This window comes from Acipenser ruthenus, chromosome 15 (genome assembly GCF_902713425.1).
Source record: "Acipenser ruthenus chromosome 15, fAciRut3.2 maternal haplotype, whole genome shotgun sequence".
Lineage (NCBI taxonomy): Eukaryota > Metazoa > Chordata > Actinopteri > Acipenseriformes > Acipenseridae > Acipenser > Acipenser ruthenus.
Window position 1 is genome coordinate 6244265 of NC_081203.1, and position 27905 is coordinate 6272169.

General features: G+C 36.8%; 2 protein-coding genes across 5 annotated transcripts in view; both read right to left on the bottom strand.

The window, feature by feature from the left end:
* LOC117396751 (potassium channel subfamily T member 1) overlaps positions 1-2700 on the bottom strand; it is a 136814-nt gene extending 134114 nt beyond the window's left edge. The window contains exon 1 of one of the 3 annotated variants that reach the window (XM_058987045.1): positions 2189-2700. In XM_058987045.1, the coding sequence (XP_058843028.1) occupies positions 2189-2408 (220 nt within the window). In that variant the 5' untranslated portion in view covers positions 2409-2700. The remainder of the gene's footprint in view (positions 1-2188) is intronic. The other 2 variants (XM_058987046.1, XM_058987047.1) reach the window with 2 other exon arrangements.
* A 2712-nt stretch (positions 2701-5412) lies between these two features.
* LOC131697530 (kelch-like protein 20) lies at positions 5413-27256 on the bottom strand. Of its 2 annotated transcripts, none has more exons than XM_058987049.1 (8): positions 16111-16200; positions 15338-15453; positions 13880-14063; positions 10522-10665; positions 10139-10272; positions 8382-8590; positions 7744-7850; positions 5413-6411 (listed from the first exon to the last, which is right to left on the bottom strand). In XM_058987049.1, the coding sequence occupies exons 1-8, from the start codon at positions 16131-16133 to the stop codon at positions 6327-6329; spliced, it is 1002 nt and encodes a 333-aa protein (XP_058843032.1). In that variant the 5' UTR covers positions 16134-16200; the 3' UTR covers positions 5413-6326. The 2 variants fall into 2 exon arrangements, with proteins under 2 accessions (XP_058843032.1, XP_058843033.1); XM_058987050.1 differs by lacking the exon at positions 16111-16200 and adding an exon at positions 27146-27256 and having other exon boundaries at positions 5414-6411.
* Positions 27257-27905: the final 649 nt, after the last annotated feature.

The following is a 27905-nucleotide window of genomic DNA, read 5'->3' on the forward strand; positions in this document are numbered from 1 at the left end:
GTCACAACCTACGCTTCCGATTGGACGGGTTTTGAGGAAGAAGTGGGCGGGTTTTTATAAAAATATTTTGGCAACCCTGCTCACTGGCTATCTTGATACTACGAATGCAGTCCAAATTCACACAGGGGAATGCTGTTCCCATGGTAGGATCCAGTCCAAATTCACATAGGGGAACGATGTTCACATGGTAGGATCCAGTCCAAATTCACATAGGGGAACGATGTTCCCATGGTAGGATCCAGTCCAAATTCACATAGGGGAACGATGTTCCCATAGTAGGATCCAGTCCAAATTCACACAGGGGAACGCTGTTCCCATGGTAGGAACAGGTGTGTGCAAATACATGCGAGATGCATACTTTAATAAAGGTGTTTTGTTGTTAGGTTTTCACTTGTATCGGTAACGGATGCAAACAACTCCAGACAGTACAGTAAGTTAAGCAGTCGTTTATTTAAGCAGCGGTTGCATACAGTAGCAGATAGAACCATGAAAACATCTTGTAGTCGTTCACAGATGATTAACTTGTATTTTAAATACAAGCAAAAGGAAAAGCAAAAGGAAAAAACTGAATACAACATAACTATAGTTGGCCTAATTAGCGCTCCTCTTGCAGGAGATGGTCAAAACACCAACTAACGAGGCCAGTGCAAGTGTAGCTTCTTAAAGAGACTTCAAAACAGAATTCAGAACAACTCCAAAGTATTGCAAAGATCGTAAAAGTTATGTATTTATTATCATCATCAGTTTGCCCTGAACGGACCCACAATGGGCTGTTACAATAACTCTTTCTTGACTCCTCAGTTACCCGACTACCACGTTGTCTTTTTTAAATGGTCAAAGGCACCACACTGTCAATTTGTTCAGATAAATGTAAAAATGTAAGAGGTTTGGATACCATTATTAGCGGCCGTTATATGCATAACGATTCACCAGCGTGCATACATCCTTTTGCAGTTGGACATTTTTTTATTTTCTTGATAAAGTGCTTGTTTAAAAAAAACAAATGCCCTACCAAGTATTTTAGCTTCAGTATCATTTTCACTTCTCCTCTTATCATTGAACAGACGAATGTTTAATTTCTAATGTTATTGTTATTTGTTTATTAAGCAGACGCTTTTATTCAAGGCGACTTACAGAGACTAGGGTGTGTGAACTATGCATCAGCTGCAGAGTCACTTATAATTACGACTCACCCGAAAGACGGAGCACAAGGAGGTTAAGTGACTTGCTCAGGGTCACACAATGAGTCAGTGGCTGAGCTGGGATTTGAACCGGGGACCTCTTGGTTACATGCACACTGCATTACAATCACCAAATATGTTACCCCGCATCTAATTGTAAAGAACACCTCCAAAATACTATATGTATCCCCAATATCACATGGTTTTAGGGTAAAATAATAAAACTATCAAGCAGTTTTAAATACATTTATTCATCTTGCGACAATACGTTACATCTATCTTGGGCTGCATGTCCAATCATAGCAATTATAGATTGAATTGAAAAGTCTAAATGACTCAGTTAGGTAATTCATCACCGGAGACAGTAAACAACAACGAAATCAAGGTATCACATTCAAATACAGCTAAAGTAAAAATAAAATAAAATAAAATAAAAAATCAATTTTACATTCAAAACTGAAGTGTGTAAAGAACGCAGGTGGAGCTTCTCGCCTGGTCCTTCATTCTCAGAAAGACCACTACTACATTTGAAAATGCGTATCAACTTATACTGAATCGACAATAGAAATGACAAATGATTTTCAACTTCATGCCAAGTAAGTAACAGTTCTGAGAACAGGTGCGATTTTCCTTTTGGAAGACCAGTACAAGCATGACATGATCGAACCAAAGCCAGTCACAACGTATCCAACCATTAATATACACATTTTGTCGCAGCTGATCGATTATGTGCTGGGGGAGGCAGACTTAGCCTTATCGATACCTCGGATTGTTTTCAGTTACAGATAAGCGGATTTAACCTTTATTGTAGATTAATTTCCACATAATGAACAAGCGAGGGTATGGCAGTTTCTTCCTTTTTTCATAGCAAAACCATTTGTTGCAATACTATCGTTTGCTAGGTGGACAGATAGCCTAATCTAATGCAGGACCTCAGCCGCAGGTAAGCCACTAAACACATTTACACGTGCAATCAAAATACAGTGAGAAGTATGAAAAGGATATACCTGGCTGTGCATTTATGTGCTGTCCCATCATCATAAACAAAGGTCTGGTTGGTATAGCACTCGCTGCACATCTTGGACTGACATCCAGCTGCCTGTCCCTGGCGTGTGGTTGATTTAAACGTCCCCTGCAGAAGAGCGTCTCCCTTGGTAAATTGCATCTGTGGCAAAGCTTGCAACAATCCTCTCCGGGGACCGATTCAGCAACGCCTGCCCAAAGCATCAAGTCCACTGTTAATTCTTTTATACATCTTTAATTCGCCCTGCGAAATGATAATACAAAATAACAACCACACTGTGTTAAATAAATTCTTGCAAACGTGTATTATTTTCTGTATCTAAGAAAATATAGCACAGTTTGATTGCTCAGTTGTTGGAAGTTCCATATATTTTTTTTATATATAAAAAAAGAGAACAGTAGTATTTGATTATTTATTCGACCAAGTTTGAAGCCTTGTGCAGCCGCTGTGTCGATCTAATTTGCGCGTAAACCAAGAGAGATGCTAGCATGATTTACATCCCCAAGAACCAGTCTCCCGTTTGTGGTAAGCATATTCCTTTTGCTACAGCAGCGGGGTTCTGATTAAAAGGAACCCAGCTTCTTTTTGCAAGGGTTTGTATATAAAAAGGCGCCACCTACTGGAAGTCCTTAGAAATAAAATGTCTAGATGTTTTTTTTTAACAATGTCGGCCGGGAAATCGACAAATAGCGGTCTCCTCAAGGAAACAAAAAATATTAGTATGGCATATACTTCTTTATGGTTCTGCATTGAATAACACTCATATATTTCACACCGTGTGTGCTTATATGACATCATGTTGGTTAGATATCCTGTAATAGTCTATAACATATATATATATATATATATATATATATATATATATATATATATATATATATATATATATATATGTGTCTGCATTTTTCCATTAGCTTCCATGAGTTACTGCCTTTAGGGGGATGTATGTCATAAGAAAACAATTTTAATACAGACTTCAGCATTATTGTAGGACATCGCCAATCACGATTTAAAAACTACTAACAACTAGTTTACTGACATGTTAACCAAGTTGTTCATACTGTGTTAATAATCAATCTACACCAAACCAAATTAAGTAGATTAATTGCACGTTATATCTTCCACCTGTTATAAATAATACATTTACTGATACAATAGTGTAAAATAGATGTTTTTCTTTGATAAGATGTCAAGTGGTATACATGCACGTTCGGTGATTTAAATCTGTATAGTACATCGCCCTCTGGTGGCGTTTCTAAACAAGCACATCTAAAGTTTGTGTATTCTGTAAAAAGTAAAACGAAAGCATTCTTAATTTCCATGTTTTATTTTTGAAATTTAAAATACATATTTTAATACCACATTTTCCACAGACTCAGAATTAACACAATATACTGGGGCATGCATTAGTCATGCATTTAATTGTCTGTTTTAAAGCTATTTAAATTAAATATATCAGAAAACTTCATCATAGACAACAATATGTATGTATATATAGCTTCAATCTGTTATAAATAATACGTTTACTAAAACATAATCCTCATTTCCAAATAAAAATTGTCAACCAAATGCAATTTTGTATTGTATTTATATTACATTTGGTGAAAGAGACAAATGCCAAATTAATAAAACAAAATTGAAATGATAATGACAAGGTTAATGACAAGGCGTTGAATGGTGGACAGTTGTAATCTCCAGGTTAGATGACCAAGGAAGTTCAGGACTACCTGAAAGTAAGGCATGTACAAAAAGCATTTTTTTAATATATATATATATATATATATATATATATATATATATATATATATATATGCATGTTTGCTATACCATGTGTTTCTTTCATATCTGCACATAGGAGTGTATTATATTGACTTTAATAGCAACCTGTGTAACTACTGCCAAAAGAAGCACAACATTTCCAGAAAGGACCAGGGTCTATAAGATGGCAATACGTTTGTATGCACGTGATGGTCAATCTAATTCTATGCAGACCCACTGGTGCAATTGTGCTCACTTAAGTACATTTTTCACAAATACATTATATAAAGTGAGCACCATGTTTAAACGATATCGTCTTTAATATTTATCACTGATGCTAAACAACAAGACTGAAGACTGAAGTTGTTTAAAGGTGGCGCTCACATTAAAATACTTTGCTTATGTAAAATACCTTAAAATGAGCAACACTGGAGTAGTTGATTCACTATGTAACACAATTTTTGTTCCTGGGTAGTAAGTGTTATTTCCTAATTGCTTATGCCTCAAAAGTATAGAAAATGGCTATTATTCCCCACAAACTTTGCTTTTGTGACCAGGACAGTGATATTTTGAAATTTACCTATTTCCAATGAGAAAACGGGCGAATTTGTGTCTTTTCGTTCACATAAAGTCAGAAAAAAACAACATATGAATCCAAATTAACATGTATTTATACTAAAGTAATACAAAAATGACTACAAAAGATTTAGAAGTGAGTAGTTTTTCGAGATTTACGATTATACTGTAAATCACTTTCACGAATCAGCCCCCAAATGTAGTCTCCCATCATGTTCTCGTTATACTGTCCTTGGTAGCGGCATTCAAAGTCCAGTATATCCTGGTGGAAGCGCTCGCCTTGCTCCTCCGAGTACGCTCCCATGTTCTCCTTGAATTTATCAAGATGAGCATCAAGGATATGGACTTTGAGGGACATCCTACAGCCCATTGTGCCGTAGTTCTTCACCAGAGTCTCAACCAGCTCCACATAGTTTTTGGCCTTGTGATTGCCCAGGAAGCCCCGAACCACTGCGACAAAGCTGTTCCAAGCCGCTTTCTCCTTACTAGTGAGCTTCTTGGGGAATTCATTGCACTCCAGCATCTTCTTTATCTGTGGTCCGACGAAGACACCGGCTTTGACCTTTGCCTCAGACAGCTTAGGGAAGAAGTCTTGAAGGTACTTGAAGGCTGCCGACTCCTTATCTAGAGCTCTGACAAATTGTTTCATAAGGCCCAATTTGATGTGCAGTGGTGGCATCAGCACCTTCCGGGGGTCCACCAGTGGCTCCCACTTGACGTTGTTCCTCCCCACAGAGAACTCTGTCCGCTGTGGCCAGTCCCGCCTGTGGTAGTGCGCCTTGGTGTCCCTGCTGTCCCAAAGGCAAAGATAGCAGGGAAACTTGGTAAAACCACCTTGGAGGGGGAGGGGGAGGGGGGGGGGGGGGGGGCAGCACACACTAGCTAGTGTCCTAGATCCAAAAATAATGTACCGTGTTCTTGTAAACATTTTATAATTAATGTGGATTTCCTCCTGGGGTATTGAGACACAGTTTAGTGTGGCTGTTCACCTGCCGGAAATCATTTGCAGAATTGCAGCCGTTCCTCAGAAAAAGAGGTTGCTGTGCGTAGTGTTCTCTCCTGGCGAGATATATTGTTCTGGAAATGCTTTTGGGCTACTTCAGATACAGTTCAAATGTTTATACAAGCTTGTGAATATTATTATTTATTTTTTAGCAGACACCCTTATCCAGGGCGACTTACAATTGTTACAAGATGTCACATTATTTTTACATACAATTACCCATTTATACAGTTGTTTTTTGTTTTTTTTTACTGGAGCAATCTAGGTAAAGTACCTTGCTCCAGGGTACAGCAGCAGTGTCCCCCGCCTGGGATTGAACCCATGACCCTCCGGTCAAGAGTCCAGAGCCCTAACCACTACTCCACACTGAGAGAGAATATTGATGCCTACCATGAAAGTGTGGTACAGGTTACAGTGAGCACTGTTCAAATTACTAATGTGAAGAGGGTCTAGTATCAAGTGGTTCTGATTAGCGAGAATACTTCAAAAGTATTGACAAATGTATTACCCAATTTACAATGAAAAAAAAAAATATATATATACAGTATATATTTAAATTCTGATAATATGTCACATTTTAATGATTTAAAAAGCAGCAGATCTTAATACCACCAGCCTTTACCTCTATACTATCCAGCTGGTATTTTAACCAGGGGGTGATGCACAATAGGGACCCCTTTATTCATTGTACAAATACAGTAGCAGCTATGCAGGTATGCAAGGTCTGCTGATTTTTAGACCCTTAAAATGGATCTCCTTGTGTGTTTTCATTCCCTGGTGCTGTTCAGGAGATCAAAGAATCGCACTGTTCCATCTTCACCACACAGACTCCACCTCCCGGGTGCTTGCACTTCATACTCCCATAGTGTCTGAAAGGATAACGGCAACGGATGAACACAAGACATTTTACCAGCATGGTTCACAGCTTAATATACAGACAGTGCCAGCTTTAAAACAACAATCAATACATACCTGCATTCATTATCAGGAAATTGGCACATTTCTTATAAAAATAGTTTTGCTACAGAATTGCTGAATACCTCTCCAGTGCAAAGTTTGTTACAGCTAACAAAAATGGTCGGATTAGTTTTTTGTCTAATTTACTTGTTCCCCCAATTAAAAACAAATGAGTATGTATGCAAATTATAGCGGTAATAATGCTGATGGAAAAATAATGACTTGTGTAAAACTATTTTCAAAGATTTTGCTTACTTTGAAGCTTGTCATAAGAGAATACACTCAAATAACCTCAAATAGACAGAAACCAGTTTCATCTCAGACACAAGCCATTACACAAAATGGTGTGTTACATATTATAGGTTCTATTTTCTTGTCCAGCCTCTTTAGTCGTCATTAAACAAGGAACAGCATGTGGTAAAATTAATGTAGCTTTTCAGTTGTCTGTAATACTGACTTTACATACACCTTGTGATCAGTTAATAAAAGCAACCTCTTTATCAATAAACCTATCAAGACCACTCGTTGCAGTATTGATTTATTTTCTTTCAGATTTTCACACTGAGACAGGGATTAGATTAACAAAGAGTAAAGCAATCCATTAAAAGCCTACCAAGGAAATCAGCAACAACCAGAGCATGTCACTTCAAATGACATTTTTTAAGTGTACATATTGTAGATATTCTTATTGCGATTACTAAAATATTATTGTTTTTGTCAAGTCTGTGTCAAGGTACATTCACCAGATTTCAGGAGCTGCTCTTCAGTTCTAGTTGTCTGCTATAGACACATGTAACACAGGCTAGATCATCCACATTGTCTTTATAGAAGTAAGGGGCAGAGCCATTTAGTAATCTGCCACTTTGGGTCAACTTTCCTTTTGTATTTCTTGCAATACCCTGTTGTGCACTAGGTGGTGCTAGTGCTTACTAACATAAAGGGACTGGCTGATCTAACCTACATAACACAAACAGAAGAGCATAGCATGAACTAGATACAGCAGCTTAACACAGACTTCTCGGTACACCTATGTACAGTCGTCTTCCCTTTCACAGGACATATTAGCACAGTTCTTATGTGAAATAGTAGCTCCTGAATACAGTCTTAGTTTTTGTGATTTATAAGTTAATAGGATGTCTCTTATGTATTAACTAACATATAAATGCACCATCAGAAAATATAAAGTCATCAAAATCTGAGATGGTAAAACGGTTGATTTAGGCTTAAACTATGACATTTCTTACCTCCATGTGTTTGTATCCAAACTATACGCTTCAACTGATTTCAGGTAAGTGGTTCCGTCGAAACCACCAACAGCCAACAGAATTCCATCCACAACTGCAAGACCCACCTGAAACATTAAACAAGACATCACAGAGCTTTGTGTTGAAACAAACCCTCCAAGAGGTGTGTCCTGATTCATTTAAATATAAACAACTTCAAGCAGTACAAACAGATATACAAAGAAAATAACACTTATAAAGAACACCTAAATATCCCTGAGACACCAAGAAGATGTGTTCTTGTTTTAAATACAGTAAGACTAAAATGAAAGTATTACTACAAATTCTATAATTGAGTGGGTTTAGATTTATGGATTGATATTTTTGTTAAACAGTACAGAATAACATTATACTGTATAAAACCTGATATTGATGTAAAAACATCAAATTTTAAATGTATTTTTTATCAATCATAATGCAACATTAAGATTGTTTAATTAATCTTATTTAAGTATACGGTATATTCAGATCTATCTACTAGATAAATAGCTATAGATATTTAGATTAATATATACTGTATACTGCATACCGTAATTATAATGTCACTGCCTGGTTTACCAGAAAAACTGAATCAGGTACAGTATATTGCATTCACCAACCTGGTTTCTTTTGCACCTCATTGGTCTGACCGGAGACCAGCTGTTGTTTTGTGGATCGAAGCGCTCGGCAGTGCAGAGCTGGAGCACTTCATCACGCCCCCCTGCTACATAGATCATACCCTGAAACACACAGCAGCCTGGGTTCTCTCTCCAAGACCCCATGCAGGGGCTATGAGACCAGCAGTCCTCCGTAGGATTGTAACGCTCCACTGGGCAAAAGCAAAGATTGAGACACAAGTCACTTTCTTCAGCATGAACTGTTAAATATCCTATTATGTGTGTTTTATGCAATCCTATATTGTTGTTTCTGCTAAGATCATTATTCTAAAAAACTATTCCTGCAAAAAAAAAAAAAAAAATGAAATGATTGTGGGTAAGCATATTAGTGTTGCGCAGTGCACTGCAGGCCATAGGTCAAGCATTGTGCACTGAAGCCTGTGCAACTCTAATAAGCTTCCCTGCTTCACTTTCCCACAATTAGCTTCGAGGAGTCTTTTCAGAAGCATATTCTGCTAGAATAGTTAGAAAATGTAATATTATTTCAAATTAAAGTACAGTAGATTAAAAAAAAAATTATAAACCTCTCAGATCATCTCATCCCAACCAGGTTCCGAGTAGAGCAGTCATTATCCTACCATAGATGTCCTTAAAAAGCTAACAGAACTTTGAAACATGTCTTTACAGTCCCAAAATGTCCTCATACAGATTCCTATCCTTGCAGCGGTCATTAGCAGTAGATAAATGGACTTGCTTTTGTCAATTGCTCTCGCGTTCAGCTCGCTAGAGTAACTGTCACTGTGGTTAAGTATCTAACAGGTATTGACCATGGTGTCATACATTAATGCTTAAAGACACAGGGGAACCTGCTCCTTTTTTATTTAAAATATCTGCTAACTGGTTAAATTAAATAAACTATGTTAAATAATAGCCACAGAAACCAATAATCTCAAGCAAACAATGTTAAAAGAAATTGCAGCTTTCCAAAGTAAGAAGGGGTTTCTATTGGAAACGTTTGTTCCTTTCCATGTTTCCTTCTCCTGTCTATACACCAGACTGCCCCTTTCTCAGACACATGCAAGACAAGGTTGTGGGACTCCTCTTGACCTTGAATTCTCAGAGACAGAAATAGAAGCCTGCCTACTGCTATCAAAACTGCGTGTTTCTCCCTGACAATCGAAGACTGCCACGGTATTTTTGTACAGCAAGGTTGCACTTCCCCATGTATATCCCATGGTTATACTATGCTAAACTTTTTAAAATATGCTTCCCATATTGCTCTTAGCTTTACCATGCTTACCTACAGTATGCTTTACCATGCTTTCACTTTGCTTTATTACACTTTGCTAAACTTTTATAAGGTAAAAACCACCAGCAGCAGAACAACATAAAACCAGAAGCATGTATTTGGATATTGACACCCATAGCCATACACATACAGCATCAACACACAGCTGCACAGCCATTGCCATTCACAGACAACATCAACACACACTCTGCACTGTGCCTTGCGAAAGAGGGCGCACATGACCTACTGCTGTTTAACAGATTTGAATATCAACAGGAACCAAGTTAGCTGGGTACTGTACAAAATTATATCCAGATCGCATCATTGGTCCTACACCTGTTGTGAGAATGATGGAAACAGAGGGTTGGCAATTCTGTGATCCTGCTCTGGAAGTCAAAGGTCTCCCACAATCATTGTATATTTATCTTCAGGATCGTATTAGCTGGTGTGATGCAGTCATTTCTATTAGTACCTGTGTTAAGAGCTGAATCCTCGTCAGAGCCTCCGATTGCATAAAGGTACCCATCTAACACAGCCACTGCAGCCCCTTTGCGTCGGGAGCTCATTGGAGCAACTTTAAACCACATATTCACTTGAGGATCGTATCTAAAACAAAGTCAAACAAACCATACAAACCACGTTAACGTTGCAAAGCTGGAATATAAACCTCCGGTCAGATTGTGGTACGGATACCAAAACTTGACATGTAATAAGACTTTGGTATGCATCATATTACTGTGAATTACATATGATAACTTGTGATGGCCATTTTGAACTCTTAAATCTAACCTTAAGCCTACTTTCACGTGCCAATCAAATTGTATTCAGTTAGATACAAATATTATGAATTGTTACCTCTCCACCGTGTTCATGCAGGTGATGCCATCATATCCACCGATGGAGTAGAGATACCCTCCCATAGCAGCCAACCCCACGCCACTGCGCCCACTGCTCAACGAGGCCACATTATTGCTCCACGTGTTTGATTTGGGGTCGTACCTTTGAGAGTGAATACGAGGATGGAATGAACAGGATACAATCTGCATAGGTCAACCCTCTATCAACGGCTTTTTTCCAGTCATTAGCCAACTAGCTGCTTCCCCTACTGATTGACATGCAGTCAGCCAGTATCATGCTTTGACCCAGCAGACACTTTTAACCAGGAAGTACAAGTGTAAGATATCCTGAGAATAAGGCACAGAAAGTGAGAAATAACCTAAACTTTTACCAGATATCACATTTTATAATGAAAACACATGTTTGGTATAACGTTTTTTTTTATCAAAAGTGCACATTTGAGACCTATATAGTTAAGTGCAAAGCAATAATATTTATGGCATGATTTTGTTAGCCACAATAAATTTAAGCAGGTTCATGTGTCTACCAGTTGGTTGCTAAACTGGAGTTTTTTCCTAATACATTACCGTTAACTATTGAGTTATGATGTTTAAATCCAAAGCTATATATGAACGTAGCTCCCAGAACATACTGTACAGTAGTAGGTAATTGAGACGCATATTCCAAGCATACCTTGAAAATGTCAGTTAAGGGAATACATTTCCTCGTGAGTTTCAGGAACCCCAGCTATGAGCTACGTCACACATGCAACTAAATGAATCTACCCGTCAGCAGCCGTTTCTGCTCTTTCTTAAATTGCTGATTAAGTAGTCTAGTTTAGACAACCAGGTTAAGATTCCCCCTCCTGACATTCCAGGCTGCGCGTCTGGATTTAAATTTATCTTCTAATGACAACCTGACATGTCACTGACAGGCAGTGACAATCCTAGCGGTGTGGCGCTAAAGACAGTGATGAGATGAAGTCAGCAGCTATAACGGGCCCTTCTTTAATGAGCCATGATCGATCACTCGGATAGCTCGAAACTCAAAGCCAGGTAAAGTCAGATTTAGACCCGAGACAGATTCAAACCCAGGCCTCCAACAAATGATAAGGCACACACTTGTGAATCTGTTCTGCTGCGTCACCTCTGCCCTATTTATATACAGTTAGCTTTTCTTATTCGTATACTTATAATCATTACTGTCACTTTCAGGTATTATCAATGCATGTTATTTAAAGTTACTAGTTATTTTAACTTTTAGACCTTGTTTAGCCATTTAAATACAACCTATACATGTTACACAACCGTCAAAAGGATGAGTATTATATAGAACAGATTGGTTTTTTGATGGAGGATGCCTGGGCTGACAAGAAATACTATATTTGGAGACACAGAATGGAAAGCTGTCCTTTAAAATGTACTCGACCCTGGCCTGTACCCCTGGTTTTGTTCACACTGTCATGATTGTTTAAAAGCCAGTGCCTGTGACAGTAAATGCATGTATATTAAATGACTTCTGGCTAAGTGTGCATAAGTATCTCTTTTTAATTAGAATTATGACAGACTAGCACTGGAGCTCTAATGAAAAGCGTGCCAGTCAATTAGCTTGGCAGCACACACCATTAACAGCCACCCACGCAGGTCTGGGTAGATTTTACTTTCAGATAGAAAGGTTTATATCTACAGTACACACATTTCTCTTATTGACTGACCTATATAGCATACACATGACTTCATCTCTTGTGAGTTATTGGGTTAATATTATAAATAAAAATGGACACAGTGGACCATTTTTCACATATTGTACAATTAATGCAAAAGCCATTTTTCATGTAGGTATTAGCAGTGAACATATTGCAATTCTAAATCCTAAAAGCAGAGTGAGCAACCCAAAGGGTGATTTTTAAAACAGAGCCAAAATGTCTTCACAGCCATATTTAATATATTTAATTTATTTAAATTCAAGTGAAAAACAGATGTACTGTACGTATTGTAGCGATGTATGAGGGGTTTAATAGAGAACCCGACAAGGCTGTTTGGTCCTTGCAACACTTTACTGGTTTATTTAAATCAGATATGTACACATAACTGAACAACAAGAACAGTCGCCATGTTCTTTACTCCCTCCCTCTCTCTCTCTCCAGTCTTAGCTAAACAAATCCTGAGTCAATCACACAGGCATGGCAAGTCAAACATGGCTGAACCAGTAACCCAAACATTTCCCATAACAATTCTTAATGTATCTTAAGATTGTTTAATGAAGGTTACGCTTTTGTAGTTTGAAGAGGAAGACTTTTTATGCCTTTTTTAGTTTGTTTGCTTTGTAGGATGTGTAGGATGTTCACACAATATTGAAATGTAATCATTTTTCTCCATAAATGGCTTTGAGTTTCCTTGGAGAATCACTGTTGTCTTATAAACAGATCCATTCATTAATGTTGTGTAGCTTTAATAAATCAGTTAACCAATTATCGGAATCATTTTTAAATAGAGTACTATAGGTATTGCAGGAATCAGGATGGCCGAATAACCATTGAGCTAACTGTTTATATAACAAATACAGATTAATTCAGTGAATTATTTTACTTAAATCAAGCCCCGCATCTGCTTAGCTACAGGTGTCATTTGGAACTGTTTTTCTTTTAATTCAGTATGTAGTGTTGAATACAAAACAGTTCAATGCTCAAACTCTAAACACTCATTGTACAATATATAGGTACTTCTTCATAAGTGTATTATATGGAAACAAATTAAAATGTAAAGCTTTCGATGTTTTAATTGCTAAGTGTATTATAAAAAAAGGATTTCCCTTTAATCTGTGTGGATAAAAAGCCTGATTAGAGCCGTTATCTAAAATTCAAAAATGAACTTGATTTTTAACCAAAATAAAACATTAAAAAAAAAACCAAAATGTTATTTTCAGTTTTCATTTTATACAAAATTGACTATGAATTTAACTCTGGTTATTTCAAAACATTGCAGGTGAAAATTGGTGCAAATAATGTAGTATTCAACATGGGGGAATATTGTCACGAGGAGTTCCTCAGAGTACCACAGTTTGTAAGTACCAGATTCAAAAGAGCTGGCCAACCACAAATACCTTCGGGTTAGGGTGTCCCCTGGGTACATTTAAATAAACAAGTGTTAATGCAGTATCCAATCCTGTTAGAACAAGAATCTGATCTAAGATGGGTACAGGCCAGACTTGCCTGCAATGTGGATGAGTTCCAGTCACTTTCAGTGGCCTATTAGGACCTGACGCAGTGCATTTCAAATATGACTGCATATGAAGACTGTTTTATTAAAGCCTGTTTCGATTGATTGATTGATTGATTTTAAATAGTGCTCTATCAAAGGGGGACAAACACAAGTACCTTTGAACACTGCTGGTGCAGGATATTTCATCGTGACCTCCCACAGCATATATCATGTCACCAAGTACAGCAACAGCCACGTCGCTCCAGTGTTTCGTCATCGGTGCCCTCACCCTCCACTCATGGACCTGGGGGTTGTAGCACTCCATTCGGGATGCAGGGTCATTTATACTCCAGCCCCCAACTGCAAAGAGGGGGGTAACACAGAACAGGCATTACTAAGAACTACAGCGACTAATGTATCAGGCAGTGTCGTTACACACGCCCCCCTGTCAGTGAGATGAGTTTTAAAACAAGCTGTACAGCCACACCTGTAGATGAGCATGGCTCCTTTGCATAGTGGTTAAGATACTTGCTTGAGGCGTTCGTGATCGATGGTTTGCACCCAGCCTCTGCCTTGTTAGATCCACAGATTAACAAGTAAAGCATTTTCACAAACATCATACCCAATGAAGACCCCAAAGAATTTTAGTATTTCAGCATATCTATAGATCTAGTTCAACATAAGCTATAATATAATAAAATAGCATTGGAATAAAATTGCATTGAAGTACCAAATACTAGTGTTTTACCATGACAAAAACCCAGCTGAACCATTGACATACAACAATGGCAACACAGTTAAAAAGGTATTACCTGTATTGCACCTGTTGTAACTGTTCTGGTACTAAGGTACTGAGATGGATTGCCGGTGTGTCTTGGTTCATACCATATGGAAAGATCAGTATGAGGCTCCATGTAGCCAGAAGGAGTCTTTTTGGGACCACACTTATTTTTTCTTTAGGTTACATTAGGAGAGACAGTGGAATGACAAGGCCTCTCATCAGAGGCACAGATTAATGAATAAGACCCGGTTCCATCTCTGAGCTTGTTTCTACATTGTTTGAATGAGTGTGAAAACCTCCTGATTGTTTTCTCAGCTGCTTCTTGTGCAGCTGTTTGAAAGATCCCTGCTGCCGGGCATTTAAAGTCCCGTAAGACAGACAGGGTGGTTACAAAATCCAAGCATTTGAAATAGAAGCTGATTTAAAGCACAAAGAGCTAACTGAATAATTACAGCAAATCAATATTTATTACAACCAGTCAAGGGCAGCACTGAAATATCTGGAAGGAGTGAGCAGTGCATTTAGTTCTAGTAGCTCTGGAAAAACTACCATAACAAAAACTATATACACTTTTACCATACTGTATTTGTCTTTTATAGGAGAAGGTGTTGTTTATATAAGGTAAGATGTACTGGAATAGTTTTGTCTTTGGCACAAGAAGCCATTTTAAGGTTTCAGACAAAAGAAATTGCAACTACAGGCTGATTCTTAATGTGCTACCTGTTTGTGACTCTAAAATAAACTGTTAACTACCCCATCAGAAAAAACCACCACTGGATAACAGATGAAATAACTTGGCACTGCAATGGATTACCAATGTGTCTGGTTTTTAGTTGACAGAACAGCACAATACCTGCAAACACCACCTCTCCATATCGAACGGTCTTGCAAGCCCTGCTTCGTGTGAGAGGAGTGTCAGGTTTTTCTGGAGGTAACATGACGCAGTTTTTTGATTCATCAATGGCTTCCCTAGAACAGCAGAGAAAAAAAATAAGTAATGGTAAATAAGAAACATTACACCTACACTGGAGAACAAGATACTGCATTTCTAAGCAATATGCAGACGCAGGCCTGCTGTATAAGAGGAAAAGATAGATAAAACAATCTGTTCACTATTTCTTTTAAAGTAACAGTATAATTACACTAAACACTTACTATTAAACATAATTTGGTTTCAGGTGTTTCATAAAGGTTGTTTCATGAATCATAAAACACTCATAAAGTATTTGACACACATTTCAATGAGGAGTCTTTCTCTAAGTGTTCCTTTACTATCTATCGTTTTCATTTTGGAACATTAAAAAATAGAATTCTTAGAAAAAATACATCGTAAAGGTCTATTTTAATGGTCTAAAAAACAGGTGGTGGGTTATAATACCAGCACCTTAAAATTGAAATAGAGTGTCTATATTCTCATTCAAATAGTTTTATTTCTATTTCACATGCATAATAAGAGAAAAAATACTCTGACCATCTAAAAATACACACACAAGACATGCTGGAAATGTTGCATGAAGGAAATATGCAAGGCAGTCTTATTACACCCAAATACTTCAAATATTTTTTAAAAAAGAACAAGAGGCACATTCATATTTTTCAATGTGTTCAAAGTAAAACTATAATTACCCCTTTTCATTGTAAACACCCATGTTTGTATCTGCCTTTTGAGCTGGAAATGCCTGAAGTGTTCCTCAGTTAATACTATACTGTCTTTATAGTGCTGCTTCTTGACTGGTAATAATAGCTGCTCATTGCTGGCTGTGAAAACTAGTCAGACAGCAGGAGCCTGTAACGCAAGCCAAATGTCACACAGACTGAATGCCAATCAAACATTTGTTATCTTGATGCCATTTAGTGAAGGATTTTTTATAATGTGTTATTTAGAAAGCAGCTCTAAAATGGATAAGGTTTCTTTTCTGCTGGGTTGCTGGGTCCATACACCCCACAGCAAACTTAATGAAACTCTTAAAAATGCTGTTTGTCTTGCTTTTAAAATACGCTGTATAACACTTCATCAGAATTGATGAAGGATATTCTTCTACACATTGCATTCTGATGGGGAGATCTATGTTTCCTTAAAACAAATGTCTTATTTGTGATATTTGTTTCACTATTTGCAACTATTTAATATAAAATGCATTGTTAGAGGGGAGGAAGGCATGGAGGACTGTACTATTTAATATAAAATGCATTGTTACAGGGGAGGAAGGCATGGGGTACTGTACTATTTAATATAAAATGCATTGTTACAGGGGAGGAAGGCATGGGGTACTGTACTATTTAATATAAAATGCATTGTTACAGGGGAGGAAGGCATGGGGTACTGTACTATTTAATATAAAATGCATTGTTACAGGGGAGGAAGGCATGGGGTACTGTACTATTTAATATAAAATACACATTAAGTACATTGTAATTGTGAATAGTAACATTGTAATTTAAGTACACATGTATTTACTAAGTAACTACACAGTAATAGGAGACACTTAATGTAGAGTTTTACCCCAAATAGTTCCATGAATTCTCTCCCCCATGCACATCCATTAATTATATAGGTCTCAAACGTTGCGTTTTGAAAGAAGCACGTGCGGTATTTTCATTTTAAAACGTGCAGTTAATGGAAGTGCGCACTTGTTTTGTCAGCTACAATTACTTTAAGGTAGCTATCCCAGCATTTTTGTAAGTCGTCCAGGGACACAAACAATACAATTGTATTCTTCATCTCCAAGTGGAACTTCATCTCAGGAGCTGCCTCCACATCCAATCATATAACTCCACTGGAGCAGCAACACAATGCCAGCTAATTGGGGACCAGTTTTGTTGCCTGAAGATACAGTCAAACCACTATTATCTAAAATACTTGGGACCAGCAGGTGCCCAAAAAATCAGCTTCTTTAGATAGTCACTGTAAATTATAAACTCCTAATCAAGAAACCTTCATAAATACTCACAATACTACAATAGTATTTTACCTTGAAATATATACAGTAAAATACAGTACTGTAATATACATGCTAGAGACTGAGATCAGGCAGCACTAATATTTCACATGTTATGAATAAGTTGTCAATAGTAAAACAAGGTTTTTTGCATTTCAGAGGACCTCATGTGGTACCGCTTGTTAATGGCATGGAGTTTTTCTTTTAATCAATATGTAGTGCAAGTGAATACAGATCTTTGTTCAATATTTTTGTTCCGGAAAGTCCAAAGGACATAACTGCAAACAATATGGGATCTTAATTGTGTGTCTGGGACAAATATTGTGTTTATTAAATACATTTTAAAAAGATCAATGAAATTCAATTAAAATCTGTATGATTTAGAATGTTAGTAATAGTCAACCCCCAGAAATTCAGAAATAATACCTGGACTTCTTTTTCAAAAAATGTGTTCCTAATTTTTTAATTGGTGTTTATGATGTTGCTTCCTGGTTCATGTGCTGTAGGTCACATGGTCTAATTGGTGGAATTACAGAACAGGAAATGATTAGGTACCAGGAAGTACAAGGCCCTACAGTATAGTTCTGTATTTGAAATAGCTGCATATCCCAAACTAAAGTTATTTTTGTACACTGTTTGTTTTGCCTTTTTTGTATATATGAATGTCAACTTGTGTATATATCCTCCTGCACTAGGGATACCATTGCTAGTACCCTAGTGGTGGCCACCAACACTGCAACTGAGCATTAATAAAACCTGGATGACTGTGCAGCATTTCAATCTCAAACCCTCTGTGTCTCTCACACAGTAACAGAACAGCACTGTTACAGCTAGTAATCAGGAGGTCATTTTAAAGTCCTGGTTAGCACTCCTTTAAATGACCTGCTTGTGCATTTAATGGCACTGCATCTGGACTGAAGAGATTAACCTTTAGCAGTTTGGCAGCTGAGTTACACTTTACAGCAGCTACTGCGCGGTCTATAGCATTTGATACTGTTCTTGTGAAATTCAAATGAGATGTATTACGATCTGCAATATTCCCAAGACGACATCTGTTTAAACTGGACAATGTGGTGAGAACAGATCATTACCTAATTAGCATCATATCTGAGGGGGGTTTGTTTTTCCTTTCAGATTCACCACCCAAGATGCTAACCTTAACAATTCACTTTTATAAACTATAACGTACTGGTTGGCAAACCTTCACAATTTACAACTAATCTTTCACTTCTGCATTTGCAGCTGATGACAGGTCTACACAGACACTCCGGAGAGGGCTCCCTTTGACACATACTGGTTGTGAAGCAGTTTTTAAACAGCTGCTCTGTCTAGTGGGGGTGGATGGTCATTATGTTGTATCATTTTCTAAATGGGATATTAACAATACTATATACTTTGTTTATGAAGCATTTAAAAATAATCTAGATGTCAGCTCGGAGCCTATTGAATCTCATTCTGATCTCGTTAAAATCTGTCCTGTAGTCAACCATAGAAAATTATCTATAACATGCTTATGTAAGTCCCACAGCAAACAACAGGTGTATTTCATAAGCAATAAACCCTTTAAGAAATGAAATACTGCATTCTCCTAGTTGTAGCTCCAGTACAACCCAAAATGAATCGTTTAAGACATGATGCTCATGTGTTTGTTTGTTTTTTCTCTCTGCTAAGTTGACTTCCTTTTGAACTTCTATCAAGCAGTGACGTTTCGCTGGATTGCAACTATTTTTCCAGTCTGACATAATAAATGTGTTTGGATTGTATACAGTATATGAGTCAGACTTGGTTTGGCTGTAAACCTAGTTGTAAGCCTTATGCTTAAAGCCAATCTCCAGTTTATCCATTCAACCCTGCTACCACATCAGAGGCACAATCTCCGCTAACAATACACAAGTGTGAATTTGTACTGTAATTTGACCATTTCCCAAGCTTATGGTTTATCAGTTTGCTCTCTGCTGTACCATGTGCCCCAAAGCTTTAAAAAGGGTAACAATCTCACCAATTACATTTACTGTACGTACAAGCATCCTTCATGTACAAGCACCCCAGGACATTACACAAACCAATTAAATAAGTCTGATACACCTTTAATGTTAAAAAGAACTGTCTCATCACTCCTGATTACATTCAGCAGGGAATTCCACAGCTGAGACCGAGGCCTCTTCAGACCAGTTCAAAAACAATTCTAAATTTGTAACAGGGATTTAAGAACTATCAAACCAAACTCCTTATTTTATTATCAAGATTCTCTCTTGGCTGCCATCATTGTTTGTACCATATTGTAAAATAAAATGCCAAACGCTTCTTGAAACAAGTACAATTGCTTATTTTAAATAGATGATGAATTTGGCACTGGAAATAACACTGCTTGTTAATTCTGTGTTGACAACAGAAGATGCCCTAGTTACAGTAACCATGTAAAATAAATAACATTAATATTGAAAATCCTGTACTCGCCAGAACTGTTGGGACAACTTTTTGAAAGAAAATAATGTTCTAATAGTAAATGCTTTTATTTATAATATATATTTAAGACAACAAAATGCAAAATAAATAAATAAATAAATAAATAAATAAATAAATGCTTATTCATTATGTGAAGGCACTTACCTTGATGAAATGGAAAATCCGTCTAAACCTTCCAAGCAATGTGCCCACATTTCATTAATATAGCTGTGTATAATTAGTTTGGCTTATTGCTGTTGTTTATAGATTTGGCAGCAACTCCACAGCCGTCATACTATCGATCCTCTCGTAAAAGTCGTTAACATTTTTTAAAGGCCAAAGGCTCCTAGATAGTAAACATCTTTATAAAATAGGGACATAAATTATTTAAGGAAGACATAACATGCGATACAGTCTTGGCCTAGATTCACCCATGGTGCAATGCAGGGAGTACTGTAGGCAAATGTCAAGGCCAGTTTAATTTATAAGTCTCAAATGTGCAGATACTGTATTATAGTAAACATTTATTTTCATTTTAAACCTGTTATCTGGTATTCCACCTTGAGAGTGAAATTGTCCCCATCCTTTCAACACCTTCTTTCCTATCATTAACCAGCTAGTTATTGCAGCCAGTGACACACTTTGACCCAGAAGACACTGCCAAGTTGAAATGACTTCGAAAGCATAAAACAGATGAAGTATTCCCTTTAGGGGTCTGGGATTGTAAGGACTAATTAACAAGGATTCAGGCAATCAAACATGTCTGGAGTGACATATTGAAAGCAAATTCCTGCAATGATCAAAGACGTCCCATCTGGTGCTCAGTGGACCTCCCTTGATCCTGTCCCTTGAATAATACATTTTCTTCGATGACAGCTTGTTACTTTTACAACTTGCGTGTGACTTGATGGATTGATTTTAAAACTTGTAGATGCCTTCATAAAGGTGGTGGAATGAAAAATACACAGGAAAGCACCCACCACCTGGCTATTTATATATCTATTCACCATGTTGAGGTTAATTTCCTTTATCGTACTCCTGCATACCATACAGTTAATTAAATATATAAAATCACAAAGTCGGAGTACTATAGTACAATTAATTTTTCAGCTTGAAGTAACTTGAGATAAATAGCCACCATTCTTTGTTTGTTTAAGAATACAACATATTATTCAATTTGTGTGTACCTTATCAAAATGAAATATTTGCTGTGCAAGGCTGCCTCCTAAAATACATTAGCAGTGGTTTTATCCATGAAGATGTTCCCACTGCAGGCAATGTGCACCCATAAAAAAAGATATATCAGTTACAGCACTTGTACCAGTAACTAGTTCATAAAACCAGTTCATGTGCTGTTGCTTGTTTGCTTCTGTCAAATTCGCTCCTGACTTTTGACACCTTTACAGAAGGACAGGTGCAGCTGAAGGTGTAAACATGGCCTTGATAGAGTATCGTTTTGCTTCTTTCAGTGCCAGATAGCTTCTAACTAAACGTATTTTGAAATAGTTTAAAAATATATTTTTACATAAAGTAATATTCAATAGTGGTTGTAACAATGTTTGTACACATGCAAACAAAAACAATATATCAGTACCATACATCCCTGGTAAATTTAAAAACACTCAAAAGTGGTATATGTAGTACTAAAAGAAACTCAAATGTTTTAACTAGCAGCCTTTCCCGATGTCTTTGTTGAAGATTTTGGGAAGACTTATTTACAAATGGTTTTCATAGAATGTGTTTGCTTTAAAAAAAAAAAAAAAAAAAAAGAGGCACTTCTTGGAATTCCCTTCAATTTTAAAATCAAACCAGTGACATCACAATCGACCACCTATCACAGCCACTTAAAGTGATTCTCCTCCTCAACCTTTTCAATTATAATGGTCTAAAAATGTTTTGTTATAAATAGAAAACAATATCGCTGGCTCTTTGAGCCAATATATATATATATATATATATATATATATATATATATATATATATATATATTATTTGCAGTTACAAGACCCCGAACGTGTGTGTATAGGTTAACTTATCATTCATATTTGTAAAGACTACAGCAGTGCTTGAGTAGCATCTACTGTGAACATGAGCAGAGGGAACCTTTTTTTTTTTATTCCAAATATCATCAGACCAAGGAACTATAATAGTCCTTAGAGATAGGCTATTTTTATTATCAGCAATAGATTTAAAAACACAGGGGGTAAGAGATTTCACACTTAATCCTTGTACTGACAGGACTTTTTTTTACAGCGAGAACCAGAGAGACATTAATTCATAACAGCTGCTTAGAACATAACACTGTCTGGGCATCTAGACACAAGCTCAGATTACAGCCACTAGGGGCATTTTTGATTAACTGACCCCTTGGAGGGATACGGTATACGGCTATTTCCCAGTAACATTTCAAAAGTGTATGATGCCATTTGTATTTCATGCAGCTTCCAACATCTACAGCATCTTCATTTGTGTTTATAGCCTTATATATTGCTGTAATAGAGGTTGCACAGATAAACCTGGTACCCTACCCAGCTTGTGAGTGATTTAAGGTGATGTGAAAGAGAAACTAAAGAACAAACCATAAATATTTACCGGGGTGAAAAGTGGGTGCTGCAGTAAACATTTACTGTCATAAACTATTGTATAAGTTTATATACATATAAAGTGTAGAGTACACTGCTAAATTACCATGCAAATTAACTATAGGAAACTTTTATAAGGGGTTCGGAATACATACTTCAGAGATTAGCAAGCCGACAATGTGAAAATTGAAAAGGAGCTGGGGATACAAAACTAAACAAGACGGCAAGTGGATAAGTTAGGATAACGCTCACAACCCAACACGTTCAACAAGTAGCCTTTTAAAGGTACTTGAGGTGAAGATCACGTAAACTTAGCAATTCATTAAAGTAACACCCAGCTCTGAACACAGAGCATTAAATAACAGGAATATTGCTGCTGACACTGATATCATTTTGCAGCTGTCACAGGCTGCAAGCTGCCAAAGCCTCTTGGAATGGCAAGGGAACACATGTAATATCCCACAAAGATGCGTCTGAAAGATCTCTGTAAGAGATACCGTCCACGGAAAGCCAGACACGTGTTAAATGCAGAGATTTAAGGCAGGGGGAGAGAGTTGGGCTATCCCAGAAAGCCTCTATGGTATATTTAAAATACAAGTCAACAACAAAGAATTTGAAGCACATGGTGTGTAACATACTGTAAACCTCATGTGCATAGGCGCCTAACACATGAGGCAGAAGGGGCACGTGCCCTGCCAATTTTGAATATGGGGCAGGCAAACTTAATATTTGGCCCCTCCACTTTTTTTTTTGTTATATATAGATGGGCCACATTTATAAACAATCACAATTAATTCTCCCTACACGAACATATTGGTTTCACCCAAGGTGTATACCGTGGCTAATGTTAGCTATAACAGAAAGAGAAAAACGTTGTTAAGCAAATGTGAACTCGGCAGGAGGTCAGGAGAGACGACAATGAAATATTAATACATAAATATAGGCATATATTTTAAATGTTGTATTACTCCCAAAAATATCTGAAGGAAGAGAGAGTATGAGACCATTAAAAGAAAAGGTAAGGAAGAAGGAGTATCAGACTTATGAAATAAGTTAGAAGGTTAATTAATGTAGCCGCATGGCCATGAACAAGTTCAATTCTCACCAAAAATGTGTGTGTGATAGATAGTATATATATATATATATATATATATATATATATATATATATATATATATATACACACACACACACACATATTAAACTTAGATTAAGCAGTAATAAATATATCAAATGGTGGCATTTCAAAATTACTTTAGTGAAAAAGTTGGCTACAGTAACTTTCAGCAGTTCTTTACTTTTGCCCCCCCCCCCACATTAATTTATTAATTTAGTCATAGAAAAAAATATTCCTTCAATAATTCACAAGATAATGTTTGCTGAAGAGGGTCCGATATGTTTTTAATATTTTCCAATGTTAAATGAAACGGTCTAATTTATTCCATATGGGCAGACAGTCATTTCTAACCCACCTCCTGCTCTAAACCTTACCTAGAGGGCTAATGCAATACAATGCTATTCTCTCTTGTTAGGAGACTGGTTCACTGCAACAGGCGTTTGTCTGAAGTATGAAATCACATACTGGTAATAGTAGGCATTAGTTGAACTCTACTTTAGTGTCCCGCCTGTGCGTGTGCTTATGGGCACATTCTGGTACAGGAGGTTTCTTCGTTTAATGGGACACCATTACAATGTATACTTAGAGCACCCTTAAAACCACTTGTGTTCCTTATGAGCTAAAAGAACCTAATAACAAAAAGAACAAGACCATCGTCATTAAACAATTTAGACTTACTCACACACCCTGAATTGTTTAAACTTGTACAGCTGCCGTCTTCCACAACACCGTCGGAAACAATACAGCTATTAGTCTTAAAGACACACTTCCTGGTAAGGTAAAGCTTAAAAAAAAATTAAATTCCCACCCATCAACGAGAATCCTCGAGGGTTGCTAGGTTACCAGTAATTAGTTTATAGAAACAATTCCGAATGGATTTCAGTTTGGGAGCGCAGGACACTTAAAATAAACCAAATTAAATTAGGTTACAATATGAACACTGATTACAGGCTGTTATGTACAATCATTGCCAGCATGCATTTCAAATGACATCCCTTTATTAGATACATATTGTATATGTTGTGGTTATATGTTTGGCTTTGGTGTCATATACCAAGCACGGTCTGGAAATGGTTAACCATGTCAATAGTTCATGGTTTAGATATGAACTGGTTTAAATATGAACTTTAACACATATTCTACTGCATAAACAAGCATATATATTCTGTTCTGTAAGAAGGTCAAACTATAAGGACCTTATAGCAGGGCAGCGGCAGGAAAGAGAATCCGAGGCAAGGAAGCTGCAGTTTAAGCGCTAAAGCGCACTTTAATTAACAAAAATAATATGAACAGAAGGGCACAAGGGCCAAAATAAAGGTTTAACAAAACACAATGTCAGGCTGGGCATTCGCCTTCACTGAATACAGACAGAATATACAAACACAGCAACAACACAGACATTTAAAAAAAAAAATAATAATAATAATAATAATAATAATAATAATAATAATAACCAACTTCTCTCAAAATGGAGCTCTAGGCTCTCCTTTTGTAGGATGTGGCTCCAATTAGCTCCAATTATTCTACTTCGGAGCAGCCACATTCTCACATGTTTTCGGCAGGGACATGAATTAACCCCATCCCTCCTAACCACCACCAAAACACACACAAACAGCACAATCTTTACAGGCATAGCTCTTGCACTGCCACAGACCTGATAAGATGTGTCTTAATGTTTTCAGAATTAATGAATAAGCAAACCAATTATAATAATATAACAAATTATTATAATATAACAGTTACTAGTGCATGAATATCATCTTTGGTATTCTCTCACAACTTTGTCAATTTGTCCAGCAATAAGTTCTCTGAGAATATCCAGTGGCACCTGGGGAACTGAACAGCAAGTGTGCAATCTGATTTAAGATTAGAGTTAGGTTTGTATGTAGATAGACATGGATTTTCCTGGAGCATTTGGCTCTGTGCAAAACTACAACCTGTTGCGGCTGCTTGCTTGCTGCAAGACCTCTCTGCTCTGCAATACTGAAGAGAACTCCAAACTCATGCAATGTTGTGGTGAAGTAACAGGATGTACAGCACCTGCATATCATACGGATATGACAAATGTGCTGGCCTCATGCTGAATGAGTGTCTGAAATCCAAGCCAGGATCTAGTCTGCAAGTAGATATTGTACATCGTTAAAACCCACCCTAAACTGAGCTGGTACACAGTGTCCACACACTTGTGTCATCTGGTTATGAGCTTAAATCACCTCATTCCTTGTCAGAATGGGTGCCTGACACACTTAAATCACTGCATTCCTTGTCAGAATGGGGGCCTGACACACTGCGTATGCAGCAGCTCTCTTGACCAAGGTCACACAAGGCTTCCTCTTTGACATGGAAGAACAGACATGAGGCTGGTGAGGTGAGCACACTATTGTACTCAGTCAGCTACACTGACAGTAACACCAAAGGGTAATGAGACCTCATCCCAATTAGCTAATGTGAAAACCACTTCTATCACAGTTGCTATATTAGAGGCAACTACTGTAGATGCTTTGAGATGTATTTAATAATAATAATAATAATAATAATAATAATAATAATAATAATAAATTATATTATGAAACAGTTATAGACTGAGGTTAGCAAGAATAGCCTAGAACGTGATCATGAACAACTTTATTTCATTTATATAAAGAGACCTCTGGACCCTCTGAGTGGTCATTAAAGCCAGGTCCCATATTATGGCATTTCAATTAAAATAAGTCATGAAATTACAAATTAAAAATTAATTCAGCAAAAATGTAAGTATATTCATTTCCAAGTATACATTATTTGAAACATACTAGAAGTATACTAAGTATATTTGATATACTTATGGTGTATATTTTGAATAAAAAAGGCTTTTACTATTCATTCAAATCACAAACTCACGTGTAGTTACTTTACGGCTGTAGAAATAGAAAGTGCCTTCAACTCATTTGAACCCAGCGTGTCTTGTTTTCTAGCCTTGAATATGCTGTCTTAATACATTTTTCATTGTAATGGTTTCTCAAGGGTATTGTTTTTTCACTAGAGCTTTGCAAGAAGAAAAATCTATTGCATGATATATTAGCTTTACAAATCCTGACAGCACAGTAAATTACACCCTTATTGTAATACACAGAATCAGCAGCTCAAATAATATAAATCAGAGAATCAAGTGACTAATTAAACATTGTGTTCAGTTTGAATATTTTTGTAATAGTAAATATCTAGTTCACTTTTACATTATATTAACATTGCATTACTGCATCCTTAACATTCAATAATAAATTCTGAGGTAAGGAACTCAAGCAGAAAGACATAGTCAAGTACATATGGTACACGTCTTGGCTGCTACTGTCAGTGTCAATGGAATAACTTCAGCTTTACTTGCAGTACCCAAAGTTCAGCAATGTTTTACCACCACAAATAAACTATGTCCACCAGATCACTGTTAGAAATTCCAGCACAACTTTATCAAAGTACTGGTTTTCACCCGGTCATGCTGGTTTAAGAAACTGTAATGTGGTTTGATATACCAGCTATGTTTCCAGCTAGAAACCAGTAAAGAGTTTCATAAAAAAATAATTAAATACAGTGTAACCTACCAGAATCCAGGGTGTTACTGGGTTCTTCTGTTTCTTGTTTTAGACCAGTAAGATGATCTTGTGTTCACCACAGCTGCACAGTGAGGACCATACGGCAGGCGAATGAGGATGGAGGTACTTTTAGTTTTACAAGTTAGCGTGTGGTCAGGTCATAGCCCAGGATTATTAACCTGAACTATAAATATCTGAGTGGACAAGCACAGCTCACACAGGCCATTGGGATTTCACCTTCAGCATCACATCACAGCGTTCAGGGCAATATGACAGCGATGAGCTTCAAATACAAGGTGGTTATAAAATCACTTGGCTACTTTGTAAAACTGCTGGGAAAAAACCTGTGCCAGCCATATTGAAGGACACAATAGAACACCTCAAAACGTGTACCACTGTCTAATTTTCTTTTAATAAAGAATCAGTTAATTTTATAAAGTTATAACTGAATAACTAGGAAATGTCATTTTCAAGTTGTTACTGTAGTTTCCCATTTTAATAAGCCCATGAAAATGCAGTAGTTTAAATATTTGTCTACTTATGTTTGCCTAAGTTTTTGTATGATTGAGTGTTTGAAGTTCTGGATTTAAAAAAAAAAAAAAAAAAAAAAAAAAAACCAAGGCAAAAAAAATAAATATATATTTATTCCAGAGAGGCAAGTTTTTTGTGAATTACAAATAATTAAAAAATGTAATACAGAACCCCAGAAAGTCAACTTGTACATCAGATGACAAGATATTTAATCAAATCAGAAAGCTAAAATTTAACT